Source organism: Aspergillus sclerotioniger (genome assembly GCF_003184525.1).
Source record: "Aspergillus sclerotioniger CBS 115572 chromosome Unknown BO94scaffold_1, whole genome shotgun sequence".
NCBI classification, from domain to species: domain Eukaryota; kingdom Fungi; phylum Ascomycota; class Eurotiomycetes; order Eurotiales; family Aspergillaceae; genus Aspergillus; species Aspergillus sclerotioniger.
In genome coordinates, this window is record NW_020290991.1 from 1,585,903 (window position 1) to 1,601,242 (window position 15,340).

General features: G+C 48.1%; 7 protein-coding genes across 7 annotated transcripts; 4 read left to right on the forward strand and 3 right to left on the reverse strand.

Annotated features, from left to right (window-relative positions):
• Positions 1-370: 370 nt before the first annotated feature.
• On the forward strand, positions 371-1,500 carry BO94DRAFT_552276 (uncharacterized protein; the record flags this gene model as incomplete). The annotated part of the gene is made up of 3 exons (XM_025613592.1): positions 371-390; positions 447-829; positions 866-1,500. 3 exons carry the CDS (start codon positions 371-373, stop codon positions 1,498-1,500), a joined length of 1,038 nt encoding a protein of 345 aa, XP_025473475.1.
• A 636-nt stretch (positions 1,501-2,136) lies between these two features.
• Positions 2,137-2,961, forward strand: BO94DRAFT_619798 (glycoside hydrolase family 11 protein; the record flags this gene model as incomplete). The annotated part of the gene is made up of 2 exons (XM_025616890.1): positions 2,137-2,396; positions 2,458-2,961. The coding sequence occupies 2 exons, from the start codon at positions 2,137-2,139 to the stop codon at positions 2,855-2,857; spliced, it is 660 nt and encodes a 219-aa protein (XP_025473476.1). The 3' UTR covers positions 2,858-2,961.
• Positions 2,962-3,188: 227 nt separating this feature from the next.
• BO94DRAFT_592680 (uncharacterized protein) lies at positions 3,189-5,081 on the reverse strand (the record flags this gene model as incomplete). Its single annotated transcript, XM_025616155.1, has 7 exons — positions 4,731-5,081; positions 4,586-4,679; positions 4,352-4,539; positions 4,003-4,302; positions 3,649-3,950; positions 3,443-3,595; positions 3,189-3,383 (listed from the first exon to the last, which is right to left on the reverse strand). The coding sequence occupies exons 1-7, from the start codon at positions 4,852-4,854 to the stop codon at positions 3,189-3,191; spliced, it is 1,356 nt and encodes a 451-aa protein (XP_025473477.1). The 5' UTR covers positions 4,855-5,081.
• A 109-nt stretch (positions 5,082-5,190) lies between these two features.
• On the reverse strand, positions 5,191-5,566 carry BO94DRAFT_580546 (uncharacterized protein; the record flags this gene model as incomplete). Its single annotated transcript, XM_025615332.1, has 4 exons — positions 5,191-5,221; positions 5,277-5,287; positions 5,347-5,394; positions 5,456-5,566. The coding sequence occupies 4 exons, from the start codon at positions 5,564-5,566 to the stop codon at positions 5,191-5,193; spliced, it is 201 nt and encodes a 66-aa protein (XP_025473478.1).
• Positions 5,567-6,688: 1,122 nt separating this feature from the next.
• Positions 6,689-9,362, forward strand: BO94DRAFT_562097 (MFS transporter). Its single transcript, XM_025614267.1, has 13 exons — positions 6,689-6,850; positions 6,932-7,201; positions 7,249-7,371; positions 7,422-7,516; positions 7,563-7,624; positions 7,674-7,774; positions 7,822-8,239; positions 8,288-8,417; positions 8,462-8,728; positions 8,794-8,935; positions 8,983-9,022; positions 9,068-9,116; positions 9,164-9,362. The coding sequence occupies exons 1-13, from the start codon at positions 6,816-6,818 to the stop codon at positions 9,280-9,282; spliced, it is 1,851 nt and encodes a 616-aa protein (XP_025473479.1). The 5' UTR covers positions 6,689-6,815; the 3' UTR covers positions 9,283-9,362.
• Positions 9,363-9,572: 210 nt separating this feature from the next.
• On the forward strand, positions 9,573-11,677 carry BO94DRAFT_18002 (DEAD/DEAH box helicase). The gene has a single exon (XM_025605970.1). It carries the CDS (start codon positions 9,744-9,746, stop codon positions 11,400-11,402), a length of 1,659 nt encoding a protein of 552 aa, XP_025473480.1. The 5' UTR covers positions 9,573-9,743; the 3' UTR covers positions 11,403-11,677.
• A 2,544-nt stretch (positions 11,678-14,221) lies between these two features.
• Positions 14,222-14,519, reverse strand: BO94DRAFT_580550 (uncharacterized protein; the record flags this gene model as incomplete). Its single annotated transcript, XM_025615333.1, has 2 exons — positions 14,222-14,237; positions 14,314-14,519. The coding sequence occupies 2 exons, from the start codon at positions 14,517-14,519 to the stop codon at positions 14,222-14,224; spliced, it is 222 nt and encodes a 73-aa protein (XP_025473481.1).
• Positions 14,520-15,340: the final 821 nt, after the last annotated feature.

The following is a 15,340-nucleotide window of genomic DNA, read 5'->3' on the forward strand; positions in this document are numbered from 1 at the left end:
AACATGATCCGACATACATTAACCCGCTTCTGTATATACGCTACGAATATCTTCTGTCTGTTGATAGCTACGTGGAATTATCCTTTCATCCTTGTTGATATGTTCTTTTCTGCAATCTCACGAGTTTATGATAACTGCCAGTAAGAGAGGAGTAAACAGTAAAAGAACAGCCTACCATTTACTATTGTAACTGTACACGGCTGTCTACTATGGCACTATCCACATAAATGACGTCGCAGTCGAGTCACTCTGAACAACAGAAGGAGCGGGGTTTCGCAATGTCAATCTGTGGGCCTATTCCAACCGTCTCCCAACTACTACTACTCATCAACTCTTTCGTTCCATCCAAAATCCAGTAATAACCACAGCCATGGACAGCGACTTTGGAAAGTAAGTGCCCCGGAATAACGATCCCAAGCTGCTCAAAAGAGGCTTATATGCAGCAGACACATCTCGTCATCCCTTTTTACCTTTATAGTCGGCCAGGAGAAAAAGGAAATCGTCGTGCACTCCGCGCCCCTGGCCAGCCTGTCGCCCGCGCTCGACAAGCTTATGAATGGCACAATGCTGGAGGCAAAGCTTCATCAAGTCGACTGGTCGGCTGTAGTCGAGGAAGATACGTTCGTTCGTCTTTGCGAGTTCGCCTACGTAGGCGATTATACGCCGCCGTCTTGCTCAGATGATGAGGCAGCGCCAGTGCCAACGCCCACCTGCAACAGCGAGGCGCCGGGCACCTACCTGGCCCCCACTGTGAGCGCCAGCCTGCTAGGGCCTCAGAACCCCGAAGCAGATCTAGAGACACCAGAGACACCAGAGACACAACCTGAAAGTATTTTGAGTGCACGGACCTCCGTGCTGAAGAAAGGATCTAGGAAGAAGCGCAAGGGTAAAAGGTTCTACTCGAGCGTCGTACCAGCGAGCGAGACGAAACAAATCCCTTACGAGGATGACAACGCGCCAGCAGAGGAAACGTCCGAGTCTGTAGAGTTGGTAGAGGCAGCGCAGCCCTCTTTTTTTGCCGGCTATACTTTACCATACAGGGAAAAGAGTATATGGAGCGGGCACCTTCGGGACAAGTTTGCGAGTCTCAGTGTGCGATTTACACAGTCGCATGACGATTTTTTATCAAGGCAGAAAGCAAAGTTCGCTCCAAGGCGGAACTCTCACCCTCAAGAGGACTTCACACCCGTCTTTCTTGGGCATGCAAACCTATACATTTTGGCTGATACATATGGGATCCTGCCACTCACGGACCTAGTTTTGTATAAGCTGGCGACAACGCTAACAGAATTCAGAGTGTGTGAGGACAATGTAAGTGACATGGCTGAACTGGTTCGATGTTCTTATCGAGGCACACGGCCTCATGATACTCTGAGGATGTTGGTTACGACCTATATTGTATCAGTGCTTGGCCAAATTGGTGAAAATGATGATTTTCAAGAGTTGCTGGCTGAAGGTGGGGATTTTGTCATGGACTTCTGGCAGGCAGTCTGGGCCTGACTTTTTGAGGATTACCAGCAACCTGAGCATCTACAATGCACAACAGGCGATGACACAGAATGGGCTTTTCTTGATTTTGTATGCAATCTTATAAGATTTAGTCGATGAACAAGCTTGACTACACTGAGGCGATGGCGATAGTAAATCAGATTGATAGTGGAAAAAATAGTTGACTGATTAGTTGAGTTGAGGGTACTATACTACAGTGGAAGATATGTAGAGTACGAATTTAGTATTCTTAATAGTGATCGAGGTCTTGATGGCGCCAGACTGGTACGGAATGAGCCAATGCATCCGCAGGCAAATATCATTCCACAATAATAAGAACACAATGTCCAGACCATTGCCTATTCTCACCAAGCACGAGGATTAGATGCAATTTAGGCTGATCGGGTGCTGATGCCGATTTCCCCATCTGCCAAGGGACGATCACCGCCCAGCCTAAACTCGTTTCAAATTGAAGATTCCAGGTACGAATGAGTTTCACTTTAATATCTCGGCAGGACCTCTCATCGTCACGGCTAAATGGCTTCTGCAGAGCTATGGGTATATAGACGTGGTTCTTCCCTCGTTAATTCCTGCTATGAGCATCGAAAAATCGATGGAAGCACCATACTCCCATCTAGTTGATTGATCATGGTTCTTTCTTACAAAATCCTCGCCTGCTTGGCAGCGGCAAAGGCCTTGGCAGTCCCCGTCGAGGAACATTCAACTGAGCTCTCCGAGCGATCCACTACCAGCTCTACCGGCTACAGCAACGGTTACTACTACTCCTTCTGGACCGATGGAGGTGGCGATGTGACCTACACGAACGGTGACGCCGGATCATATACCGTTGAGTGGTCCGACGTGAGCAACTTCGTCGGTGGAAAAGGGTGGAACCCCGGAAGTGCCCAGTAAGTGGATTATTCCAATTAGACATCCAACTCCGCACACTGCGTACTCACATCAGTTCAGGAACATCACCTACAGCGGTACCTTCACCCCCGATGGCAACGGCTACCTCTCCGTCTACGGTTGGACCACCGACCCTCTGATCGAGTATTACATCGTGGAATCCTACGGCGACTATAATCCTGGGAGTGGAGGTACATACCAGGGCACTGTCACCTCAGACGGAGCAACGTACGATATTTACACTGCTACCCGGACCGACGCCGCTTCGATCGAGGGAACCGCCACATTTACGCAGTACTGGTCTGTTCGGCAGTCCAAGCGGGTTGGAGGAACCGTGACGACTGAGAACCATTTCAATGCGTGGGCTGAGTTGGGAATGGACTTGGGTACTCATAATTACCAGATTGTGGCTACGGAGGGTTATGAGAGCAGTGGGTCTTCGGATATTACTGTTGGGTAAAACATCGGGCCATGAGATAACGTGCCGTACGGGGGTAGAAGATCGAGAAAGGAATCTGTCTCTACTGCTCGGATATGTTGTTCGTTTTCCCCACGTTTAGTGTGAATATACTCGTCTTCTGAGAATTTTGGATGCGGTACAGTACTGTTTTGCTTGCTATATGCTGCAACCGGGATAAATTAAAATCAGTAGATGAAAGAGAAAAAGAGAATTAAAATTGCTGGAGATGTGAAAAGATAGCGAAGGTGAAGAATAAAGCTCTGAAAAAGAGGTACCGCTCTCTGTCACGGAAACAAACCCTGTGACCGCCCATCGAAATGTTGCCTCACACTCACACCATCAACTCCTCTTCCTTTCTCTTCGACTTCATCTTTTGTCTATTCCTCAACTGACGCTGAGTAACGAAGTACCACATGGCCAGTGTTAGCAGAGTCAATGGCACTGCCAGCACAATGAATATCCAAAACTGGCGTGATATCGAGAGTTTTCCATTTCCAAAGTCGAACAGATTCATACCAAGTATCGTCTGCTCGGAAGTCAGTCATCTTATCCAGGCTACCATTAGTAGTCACCGACTTGACATACAGAGACGAAGCTCGCAGGAAGGTATATCAATGTGACAAGTGTCACTACCTTCACTGTAGCATTGTCATCGAATCCCTCGTCGGTAAGCTTCAGCATCGATTGGTTTATATCGATGATCACTGCCTGGTTTCTCTGACTTAGAGCAACAGCTAACTATGATGGACTCATTAGTCACACCCTGTATCGAAGGCCACCATCGGACCTACCAAATCGGAAATTCCCTGCGCCTTTCTCTCCAATACCCTCACACTTCTTAGGTGTCCCTCCAGATTTACTTTGTACGATGCAAGATCGCCGGTAACCCTGTCATAATTGTCTTCGGTCGAGACATTTTTGGAGTATAATAGGGTGTTTATCTCCTGCATCTTGCTTACTGTCGCCTGTGCGACACCCATCCATGATGACAATGGTAGGATAACGTCTCCCAAATGCTGGGGTTTGAGAAGTTCGAGAAGGACATTCTGATCAATACCTTCCGACTTTGAGAGATCGCGCGTGAGTGCAATATCTGCCTATTTTTCAATATTAGCATCTTTGGTCAGGTTGTATCAGGGGTCCACTTGCAGAATTCTCTAGTTGATCGCCTAGACCTCGGATACACCATCTCCAGTTCACCAGGTATGAAGACAAAACGAGAGAATGCAACGAGAACCAATCCTGCCACAGAGCGCTTGTATACTCAGACAACCTTGCCTCAAGTTGCAGCTGCAGCTTGGAACTAGGTTTAGCGTGGAGAAATATCCAGATATTGCCATCCCCGGACGGATTGTACCGGTGGAACACGCCTATCTGGCGTATTGTCCACTTTGTACTTCCATGGATTTTGTACTCGTCAGCATGGGTAAGTAGATATTGCATGTCTTTAATCATCAGTAATTGGATTTTCGTTCACACATCATTTAGTGGTACCGTATGATCCATCCGCTCTCTGTTTCACCTTCATTTCCCCCAGTCCAGCATCCGAGTTTCGCGGCTTATCACCGAACGAGACGACAATATCAAAGAAGTCTGCATCTATCTCGTATAGTTTCATGAGCCAACGCAAGGCTCGTTCCGTGATTTGCAATGGAGTGATTGAGCTCCGAGAACATATTGATCTGGCATGCTCAGTCTATGCCGATTCGATTGTCCCGTATTACTTACACAATGCGTGCATGTGGCTTGGCTTTCGTTGATATATGGCACTCAAATCTCTCGCTATCAGTAAATTGTTTATCATGCCTTGATGCATCCTCCGCTGTTGCCGTCAGTGAACCCCTGCGTTTTAGAGTGGTATGGGATAACTAACACGCGAAATCTACTAGTCGAATTTCGGATCTCTCGGATGGGTCAATCAAAGGGGGGTAGCGCAGGTAAGGTAGGACTGATTCATAATGTCCTCCATCAATGTCTCTGGCACTGGATGCTGACATATTCACTGAAGTCTGACCATATAACCGTCAAACCGCGGTCGATGACAGCGGAGACCAAGGTTACCTAGCAAGGTCAAATATACCCTCCCCTTCCCACCATGGACTCTAATCAACATGACACTGGGTTACAAGACAGAATTACGTGTGTCCATATAACAAGGACACTAACAATAAGGTGCAATATTCACCTATACATGGTGGCACAGCCCTCACAGCAATATTGTTGGACGCACAGCCTCCTATTTTTAAAGCGCTCGGCAGAAAACAGACAAATATAATATTCCCGAAAGAGTTTCCATGTAATTGAGACCTCGGTAGGAGGATAGTCTCACTCCGTCAGTTCACCCGGTCAATTTCGCGCAGATCACTATGCCATCGCCTCGTCAGCATCGATTACTGTGGCACCTGTCGATCGCGCTTACTCGATTTCATCCTGCTGGGGTTAGTAATCGGTGATTTCAGCGAACAAAAGACCGGTAGATTACAACTTACCCTAGTGACAAGCCTTGGAGCGTCAAATACAAAGCGCTCGTTGACATGCTTATTGCAACCGTCAGCCATAAGCTTACTTGTGACCACGAATCGGTAAAATTGTGCTTACGCGAACTCTGATGTCGTAACCAAAGACGATTCTGAGCCTCGCTTCCAACTTTTCCTTCCTGATGTACCCCACGATGTCCGGGTTGATGATATTTTCGATAAGCTGAGCCATGGCGACCACGAGGCAAGGCAATACAAGTTATCGATAGATTACGTGAACGGACGGACGGCGGCTTTCTGAGTTCAGGGCGTTCCCTTAGGCGAAAAGCACTAAGGAAGATAGTACGAGCACAAACGCTCTGGGCACGAGGCTGAGGAGGTGTGGGGGTAGGATGACCGGGCGTGGATGACGGATTTGTACCAGGCTGTTGAGGCTGAATGGGTGAGATGCCCCGGAAGTTGGACCATCGCGAGCTCCTTCGGACCGCCATGCATTGATTCCTTAATGAAAGAGTCTGCTGATGATTGAAATCCCACAGGACTCAGCCTCGCGGTGAGTCGCCAGCCATTGGCTGTTGAGTGCGGGGAAGCCTCAGATCTCGTTAGGCCTCGGACGTGCGGAGCCTTCTTCCCCATTGTACGCCACAGGGCAGACAATGTGGGAAATTATTCTATTCAACTGTGCATAATTATCACTTGCAGCTTGTGAGGGGCATCGACACGGGCATTATCACTACCGCTCTTTCCGCCAGGTTAGACGATCTCGAAGCATGTCGTGGCAAAGGATAAGCCAATGTGAAGAAAAGCAATATGTCTGAGATGTACGAGGCACACCGAGGACACCAAGAAATACATAGATTTGTATTTTCCTGGAGAAATGCCGCCAATCAGAGCGCTGCGACCCCTCCGTCCCCGGCCACCTATCTCCGTCATTACACATCTTTCTGTGAGTTGTATGTTCATTACGACTTCTTCCGATGGACACAGGCCACTGATTAATCTAAAAGTCCTTTGCATCAAGACTTAGTATCCGAAAAGGACGTTATGCGCCCGACAGAACTAAGACGATTTCCAGAGTAAGGCCAGCCCGGCTCCTCGCTCTGAAAGCGAGTAATGTGACGTGCGCGTTACAAACGGATACACAGTTGATTTATGGCCACGAGGCTGATCAATGCCAATATCGTTCGAAATACGAGGTGTTGCTCGATTTGAGACCCTCACAGCCTCGTCCCCGGGCCTCCTGAGCCTCATATCTTGCCTTGGGAGTCTCAATATGGGTTGGCATCCAATGACTCAAGAGAATTCCTTTATTGGGTGAATTGGTTCCCTGTTACCTCCTTCTCTGGCATCAATACTCTTCCCCTGAATCGAATAGTCGACAGCACCTTGTTGTACATTTACACTTGCCAATGTCCTGAATACTCGCATATCCCAGCAATTATTGGCTTCTCGGCAGGTGCAGCATTCCACTCGTCAGCAAGATGGACAATTCTACCCCCACAGCGAATGGCAGACGGTAAGATATTCCCTGCGTCTCGATCCACAGGCAGGACATTCTTAACCGCACGTCTATCTAACTCACTTTGGGCGACCTCAGGCACCGAAATCCACTATGGAGTCGAATGCCAGACGAGCTTGAGAGGGACGTGCGCGGGTTCCACGATCGCGTTGAACTAGAGGATGTCGTAGACGTTGATCTGCTTATTCGAGGAGCACGCATAGCTCAAAATCCGACGAATCTTGCCATTCCCGGTCTAACTAAAGCAGAAAAGAAAGCTCTGTTTGCCGAAAAGAACTCTGAGTTCTTTCAGCAATCCAAGGATCTCAAGGTCACAATCCTGACAACTGCGTGTGCTGCAATTACCCAGTGAGTCGGCTCAACAAGGTGTGTGTTCCATTGACTGACATATTCAGGGGATGGCAGCAGTCATCCATAAATGCCAGCTCAAAATTCTGGAAATGCGCCTTTGATCTACAGCATAATGAGTTACTGGCTGGACTGATTGATGCGGCACCATGGCTATCTGGAAGTCTAGTGTGGGTGCCCTCACGTTGATAGCAGATTTATTTATTGACTGATGCTTTAGAGGGGCCTGGTTGAGCGATCCCCTGCAAGAGGGAAAATACGGTCGGCGGCCTGCGCTTTTCGTTTCTGCTGTGTTCTGCGCTGTCTGTGTGCTTGGTATGACTGTCATGTCCTCGATTCGGCCACGCTGATTGATAGACAGGAAGCGCTCGCTGCGAAACATGGCAGCAACTGCTGGTGTGTCGGTTGCTTCTGGGAATTGGGGTGAGTTCTATCCAATAGACTTACAGTTGATAGACACTAAGTTGATTAGATCGGAGCAAAAGCGTCAATCGCCCCTGTATTTGCTGCTGAGGCAGCAGTTGACCATCTTAGAGGACGGCTGCTAATGATGTGGCAAGTCTTTGATACTTTGTAAGCCCCAACAGATGTGTACCTGCTATAGAGCTAATGTAGTTCAGTGGAATTTTTCTCGGCTTTGCTGTTGTTTGGATCGTTGACCACAACTGGCGGATTATCTTAGGATCAGCTGCGATTCCCGCCATCGTCCTCTTGTTCCTCGTATTTGCCTGTCCTGAGTTCCCTCGATTCCTCATGCGAACCAACAACTACAAAAAAGCCTACGAAAGCCTCCGTCATCTCCGTGGAAGTGACATCCAATCCGCGCGTGACCTATACTATATACATAGTCAACTGCAGACAGAGACAGAACTGCTTCTGGATACGCCTCCGGGGAACTGGTACAATCAAGAGGCTTACCAAGAGGTTTTGAAGAACATGGGCTTCTTTCAGCGAGTGAAAGCTCTCTGGACTAAGCCACGAAACCGCAGAGCTTGTCTGACTGCGTTTCTGGTCATGGCGGCACAACAGTTTTGTGGGGTGAGCATAGTCCTGCGTCAGATCTTCATCGACTAAACGAGTCTACAGATAAATGTGGTTTCTTTCTACTCGTCTATGCTCTTTGGTAAATTGTCCACGGGTAGTGATGGAGACTCGTGTTCCTCGAGAGTGCCCAATTTCACAGCAGAAGATACGCAAACGGCATGGCTGAACTTCGGTACTAGCCTCACTTCTGTCAGTTTCAAAGCTAACGATCAGCAGGATTTGGTCTCGCGAACTTCCTCTTCACACTTCCGGCCTATAGATACATTGACTGGCGTGGTCGTCGATTCCTTCTCCTGATCTCCCTAGGGGGGATGTTTTTCTCCCTCTTGGCCATTAGCCTGTTCCTCCGCATCCACGATACCAGTGTCCGCCTTGGGCTCGTCGCCACCTTCACGATTGGTTTCTTTACCTTTTTCTACGGGATTGGGGCCGGACCGGTTCCGTTTACTCTTTCTGCAGAGGTGTTTCCACTTGCTTTCCGCGGTATGTGTTTCCCCACCATTCACTATCTTTCTTTCTTTCGTCATTGAATACTAACGACCCTATAGAAGTCGGCATGTCCTTTAGTGTCATGGTCAACTTCCTCAGACTCGGGCTCCTAGTTCTCTTCGTTCCAAAGTTGACTACTGCATTTGGTGGAGAGAACCTAAATGATGCTACTGGACAATCGAACCTGCTGTTCTTATTCACGTGAGTATTTCCCTTTTTGCCTGAACATTGCTGACAATCACTATTAGGGGATTGAATGTTCTTGCGTTTGTGCTGGTATTTTTATTTGTAGGTTCTATCTACAAATGAAGTGGAGACTGCTGACACTTTCAGGTCCCTAGCGGTCTAGCAAGGGTCAACCTTGAGGAAATGAACTTTATCTGTGCGTCCCCAGGTAAACAAGAACGGCAGGAGTGCTAACATTTTTAGTCAATACGAAAACATCAAACCATATGAAGGAGCATCTAGACGGGCTGAAAGGGGCTTGTGGCGGGGAGAAACGGCGTGCAAGCTCGGTATACTCGATGGATGATGTACATGGGCCATAGTGAATGGGCTAGTCGTGGTGCCTGTAATGTGTAATGTAATTAGAAAGTTCTTGGTTCCGGCTGGGGGCTTTTCCTCCCCGTATCTCGTGAGAAGTCCACTGTCCAAATTTAATCTACTACTGACGGACATTCGAAATTAAGCTTATCCGAGTAATGGAATGTTGCGCTCTATTCCGAGACTGTGTGGGATCACCACGGCCAATCAACGTGAGCTTAGTCAGGGGAGTGGGTCCCATTGAGGCTTGGCAACAATCTCTACCTGCCGACAAAGCCAGATCCCGATTGTTTCCCAACTGACGCCCAGCATCCCATATCAAAGCCAGAATGAAATGAGAAGAGAGTTCACTCACTTACAATCCTACTACCTTGCTTTCTGCAGGTAACAAGTCACTTACCCAGGTGCATACGACCTTGAATTTCCTCCTGTGATATCCAGGTATCTTGAAATATAGAGCCTCATCATGCAAGGTCCCGGGATCAACGATGGCGCGCAGCCTTATGCAACCATGGCTGGGAAGCTGGACTCCAAGCTCCTGCAGGCCCTTGATGTAATGGGGTTCACGCATATGACGCCTGTCCAGCACCGGGTGTTGACCGTGCTGCCCAACTGGCGCAGTGACTGCCTTGTCCAGGCCAAGACTGGTACTGGAAAGACCCTCGCCTTTCTGCTGCCTGCATTGCACTGTCTGCTTCAAGGCTTTTCGGCCCCACCAAGAGGTCAGGTCGCCATCCTGATCATTACTCCTACGCGAGAACTAGCTCAGCAAATTGCCAAGTCGTGTGACCAACTGACCTCGCAACTGGCGACCCGTCTGAGATGCGACATTGCGGTTGGTGGAACGGCTCGGGCATCTGCCTTTTCCCGCTTCATGAAGGAAGCCCCGTCTGTTCTTGTAGCAACTCCAGGACGTCTGAAGGACTACCTGTCTGACCCATCTGCCGCCGAGAAGATGTCGAACATTCAGACCCTGGTTCTGGACGAGGCTGATACGATGCTCGAGGCTGGCTTCCTCGCTGATGTGAAGCAAATCCTCCGACTAATTCCCCCCAAGAGCACTGGCTGGCAGGGCATGTGCTTCTCCGCCACCGTTCCTCCCAAGGTCAAGGATGTGGTCAACGTGGTGTTGAAGCCAGGCTACAGTAGCATTTCCACCATTGAAAAGAATGAGGCCCCCACGCATGAGAGAGTTCCCCAGTACCATGTGCTGATGCCGTCTGTGGCAGAGACCTTTACGACTCTTGCATCCCTGATCCAGCTGGAGAGCAAGACCAGCTCGAAAATCATCGTCTTCGGCGTCACTGCCAACATGGTTGCTCTCTTCGCCGCTGCCTTTTCTCGGGGCTTGACGCCGTTGAGCGTGTTTGAGATCCATTCCCGACTCAGTCAGAGCGCTCGCACGAAGACCACGGAGCAATTCAAGCAAGCGGCTGCCGGTATCTTGTTCGCCTCGGATGTCATTGGTCGTGGCATGGATTTCCCCAATGTCGACTTGGTGATTCAGGTCGGCTTGCCATCGAACGGCGAACAGTACGTTCATCGTGTCGGTCGTACCGCCCGTGCCGGCAATGACGGTCGCGCCATCATTCTCCTCACCGAAGCCGAATCTTTCTTCCTCAAGGCCAATCGCCACCTGCCCATCCAGCCTCATCCCCAGACCGACGCCATCAATGCGGGCGCTGCGTCTTGCGCCGAGGCTGTCACAGAGGCCATGTACACCATTGATGAAGAGAAGAAGCAACGTGCTTACTCGTCTTTCATTGGTTTCTTTGCTGGATCGGGTCTTATGAAGCAGCTTCGTATGGATAAGCCCGGCCTTGTTCAGCTCGCCAACGACCTGGCTATCAACGGTATGGCCTGCCCCGAACCCCCGCCGATGGACAAGAAGATTATTGGCAAGATGGGACTGAAGGGCGTGCCTGGATTTAACTATGCGACCGGAAGTGACTCGGTTCGCAGCTCTAGACCCCAGGGTCGTACTCCAGGCAAGCCTCGCGATGTGCTCAGCCCTGGCGGAGGAGAACGACGGGGTGGAGTTGAGAAGAACCGTGGTGGTGGTCGTGGAGGACGAGGACGTGGGCGTGGGCGTGGTGGACGTGGAGGGAAGCCGAGAGGAGACTAGTTGCTACTGGCAATACTATAGACATTAGATCGGCATCATATACATACAGCATGCCAGCATACCTACCGAAGAATCAGCAGCTACACATGGAGGCACTTTATGTACACAATTATTGATCATAACTGGATATGCCCAGTCCAGTCAACGATTTCCTAAACATAGGTATCTTCCAACTGGACTCACCGATAATCAGACACATTAATTTCTGTGATGTTTACATTTTATCGGATTTGTTCCTCCATCTCTCTTTGTTCCCTTCTTCACTTTCATCGTTCCCCTTCAACCATCGCCATCTATCGTCCATTTCCTTTATACTCTCCATACTTTATCCACAACCCACAAAGCCATTCTCTATGTCAATGAACGCCACAATGCTATTTCCTCATTTCTCACTCTCAGCTCCATTCTATACAGGAATCTCCCTTCACGATTATACCCAAACAACGCGAAATTCAACCTTCGCTCGATCTAGACCCAAACAACTCGCCCTGTTTTTACAAAATATGCCTGATGCCGGCAAGAACCACCTATTCTATTGTCTATCTCCTTTATGCTTGTTACCTTTGTCTACAACTCACAAAGCCATTCTTCACCCCAATGTACGCCACAATGCCACCTCCTTAATCTTCACTCTTGATTCCATTTACTACAGGGACCTCCCTGCACGAATATACCTAACCAACGAGAATCTCACTTGTCGATTGATCTAGATCCAAGCCATCCGCCCTGCTTTTACAAAATATGCCCAATGTCGGCATAAATCGCCCATTCTAACGGCGACACCAAGATCAACTGCCTCTACAAACCATACAACCTCCAACACACTACACAAATTCCAACAAAGCGTCTCCCATTATCTCCTCTCCTCTAGGACATGCCATCAAACTTCCGAAACCCAAAGCTAATATCCCAGACCCTCGTTATCAATGTCTCACAATATCCAACACTCCCCGATATCCCGCACCCGAAATGTAGCAATCTGGAGATGGAATCTTCCTCATCGTACAACCTAATATGCCTTGTCGAAAGACACTTCTGAAGAGCAAATCGTCTATAAAAGCCCCCAAATGGCCTGCTATCCAGATCAATTCTCATCAACATCCTCTCATCCTTCAACTCCACTGCTCATCTAGCTCAACTCCTCCAGCTGCGTTAGAAAGTAAAGAGAAGAGAAGTGACGAAGAGAAGTTGTCCTTGAATCCATATACCCATCCCTTTCACCTAAATTATAGTCTCAAGAACATTGTCTGCAACAATGTCTACTCCTCAGCAGTCTACTGATCAGACTCAGGTCAAGGAGGCCATGGTCGGCATTAAGGCCCCTCTCATGTCCTTGAAGCAGATGGATGAGGCTGCCAAGTCGGCTAAGGCTAAGAGGGAGGAGAACAAGAAGAAGGCGGCCGAGTCGAAGTAAAGGATGAGATCCTGCTTCTTTTTATGGGGGATGTTTGGGGTGTTTTGACGGAGGGTGGTGGTGAAGACTAACGCCTTAGGATTAAGTTTTTTGATGCCATGGTTATCATAAGAGACCCACTCGCCCTACGCACTGATCGGAAAGCTTGAGCTGCTACTGTCAAAATGCTTGAGTGTGATGATAACAATACGATCATGATGGCGGGTGATGGCTCCACATTGGCATCATGGACTTTTGGTTACTATTTATAGGGCGTTGGGGGGGATGTTAAGAGGTGGGACACAATGGGTTTGTGGATGGGGATGATGGAGGTGATGGACGCGTTCGTTTTGAGTTCGCAATTGACTTTGATGCTTTATCCTATTGAGGAAATAAAAAAAAATCTTTACCGTGAGGTACACAACAATTTGTCTCATCATAAGTAATGTGTAGGAGTAGATATGACATGTAGCTGTTAGCTGGTAGGTAAGGAAGCTGAGGTGACGCCATAGAACTAACCTGAAACTCAGCATTGAAACATAGGTGTTAGTCAGCCTATCCATCCCACCTACTTTGTACACACAATAGGGCTATCATACTTACAATCCCCTTCTTCCACCCTTGACATCATTAATCCCAACCACACCACCATCCCCAACCCCCTTCCAAATCCAACATCCCCAAGCCCCCATAGCAAGACCCCGACCCATGTCAACATAACCATAAACATAAACATAAACAAGTGGAGTCTGCAGCACCGACACCAACACCTCACTAACTAACTACCTAATCCTCACCCTCTTAACACACCCATACTAATCCCACCAAGTACCCTGATTGGCCCAATCCACGCCTCAATGCCGCTATTACCGATGGATGATCGCCGTTCTATCCGAGTAGTCTATTTTAGTTAGCCGTGTTTCCGTGTCGGGAAAAGTTTTTTAATTTTTTTTCGCGCTAGTGTGATATCGTACCCGTACCCGTTATCCGTTCCGTACGGGTAGAAAAAACTTGTTTTTGTGGAATAGGGGATAGGTGATGATGTCTATGTGACAACAGAATATTTACATAGTATCTATCTATTGTGTGGGCTGTTTTCGGGTTGGGTTATAGATTAGGATATTTTATTGTGTGATTGCAATGTAGAATTAACAAGCAAGTTACTTTTACTATGTATACTACTCAAGACAAGAAAGATGGTAGTAGAGTAGTAATAAGCGTACATAACCCGCGATTAATTAAGTATTATCTAATCTAAATTATCCCAATCATAATCATTATAATGGAAACAGAAAACAGAACTCCAACCCATGCTTCCATGCTCTCCACCTATTCACCTATCCAAACACCCTTTTTTGCATTTCGTCAGACGACAACAGTAGATAGAATATTATATGTCATGTCGTGTTGTGTGGTGTAGTGTCGCTTAGAAGTGAAAGAACCTATTCATCATCCATTAGCACACTGCCCCTACAACTAAACCAAGTACGAAAAGAGAAAGAAAAGAAGGGAACATACTTCCGCGAAAACTTAGCTCTCCAACCATGTCCACTAGTCGACGACTTGCTGCAAGAATCCAAATGCTCCTCGGATCCGTTCTTCATATCCTTAAACGCAGCTTCAACGTGACTCTGATCGAGACTTCTGGGACTGCTGCTGCGACGACGAGACGAGGCACCGAGGCCGTAGGATTCAGGGCCGATCAAGGGGTAAGGGATAGTCATTGTGGAATGTGGCTTTTTTTTTCCGGAGTGGATAGATGGTTTTGTGGAGGATGACGATTGATTGCAGGTTTGGTATGCAATGCAATGCGCTCTTGAGGTAATAGACAGTAGAGGAATTGATTGAATTGATGCTGATGATATCCAATTTTCCCAGAGGATTTACACCCGTTTATATAACTTTCCAACACCATATACCACACCTACCTACTTACCTCCATGAGAAAAAAAAAACCCCCCGCTCCCATTCCAAAAATAATTAATCGGCACGTTCGATCCGATGGGCGATGGACCAGGACTAGAACGTGGCTCTAAGCTCCACTCTTCGGGTTCGGGTCCCCGTCGTGCCCCCCATCGCCACCCTTATCAAAATCACGCATACTAAATTTTTCTTTCTCGTTGACTCACCCGACGCCGAGTTAACCGATCTATGGTAGTTTTTGACATGTAATGGTTATTGTAGGAGGCGATTGAGGCTATGGTAGATAGTATCTAGATTGTGTGAGGGGTTGGGGGGTACGTAAGAGCCAGCCACCCCTGGAGTGTGTGGAATGTGGTGATCCCGACCGTGTGAGTTTGTGTGTGCATCATTTGATACGGAGTAGGATATCTTGCTTCCTGTCTACTCGCTATCAGGATGAAACTTCCGGTTTCTTGTTTTAATTTTCCTGTTAGTTTTTCTTCCTACGTACAACTCCGAGGAATACTCCGTAGGTAGGTAGTTACCCAGCCTACCGACATCCATACTGAGTATAGGTAGGTAGGTATACATGGAAATCCCTCACCACACCGCTCAACGTAGTACAGTGGACATAGTATGGCTA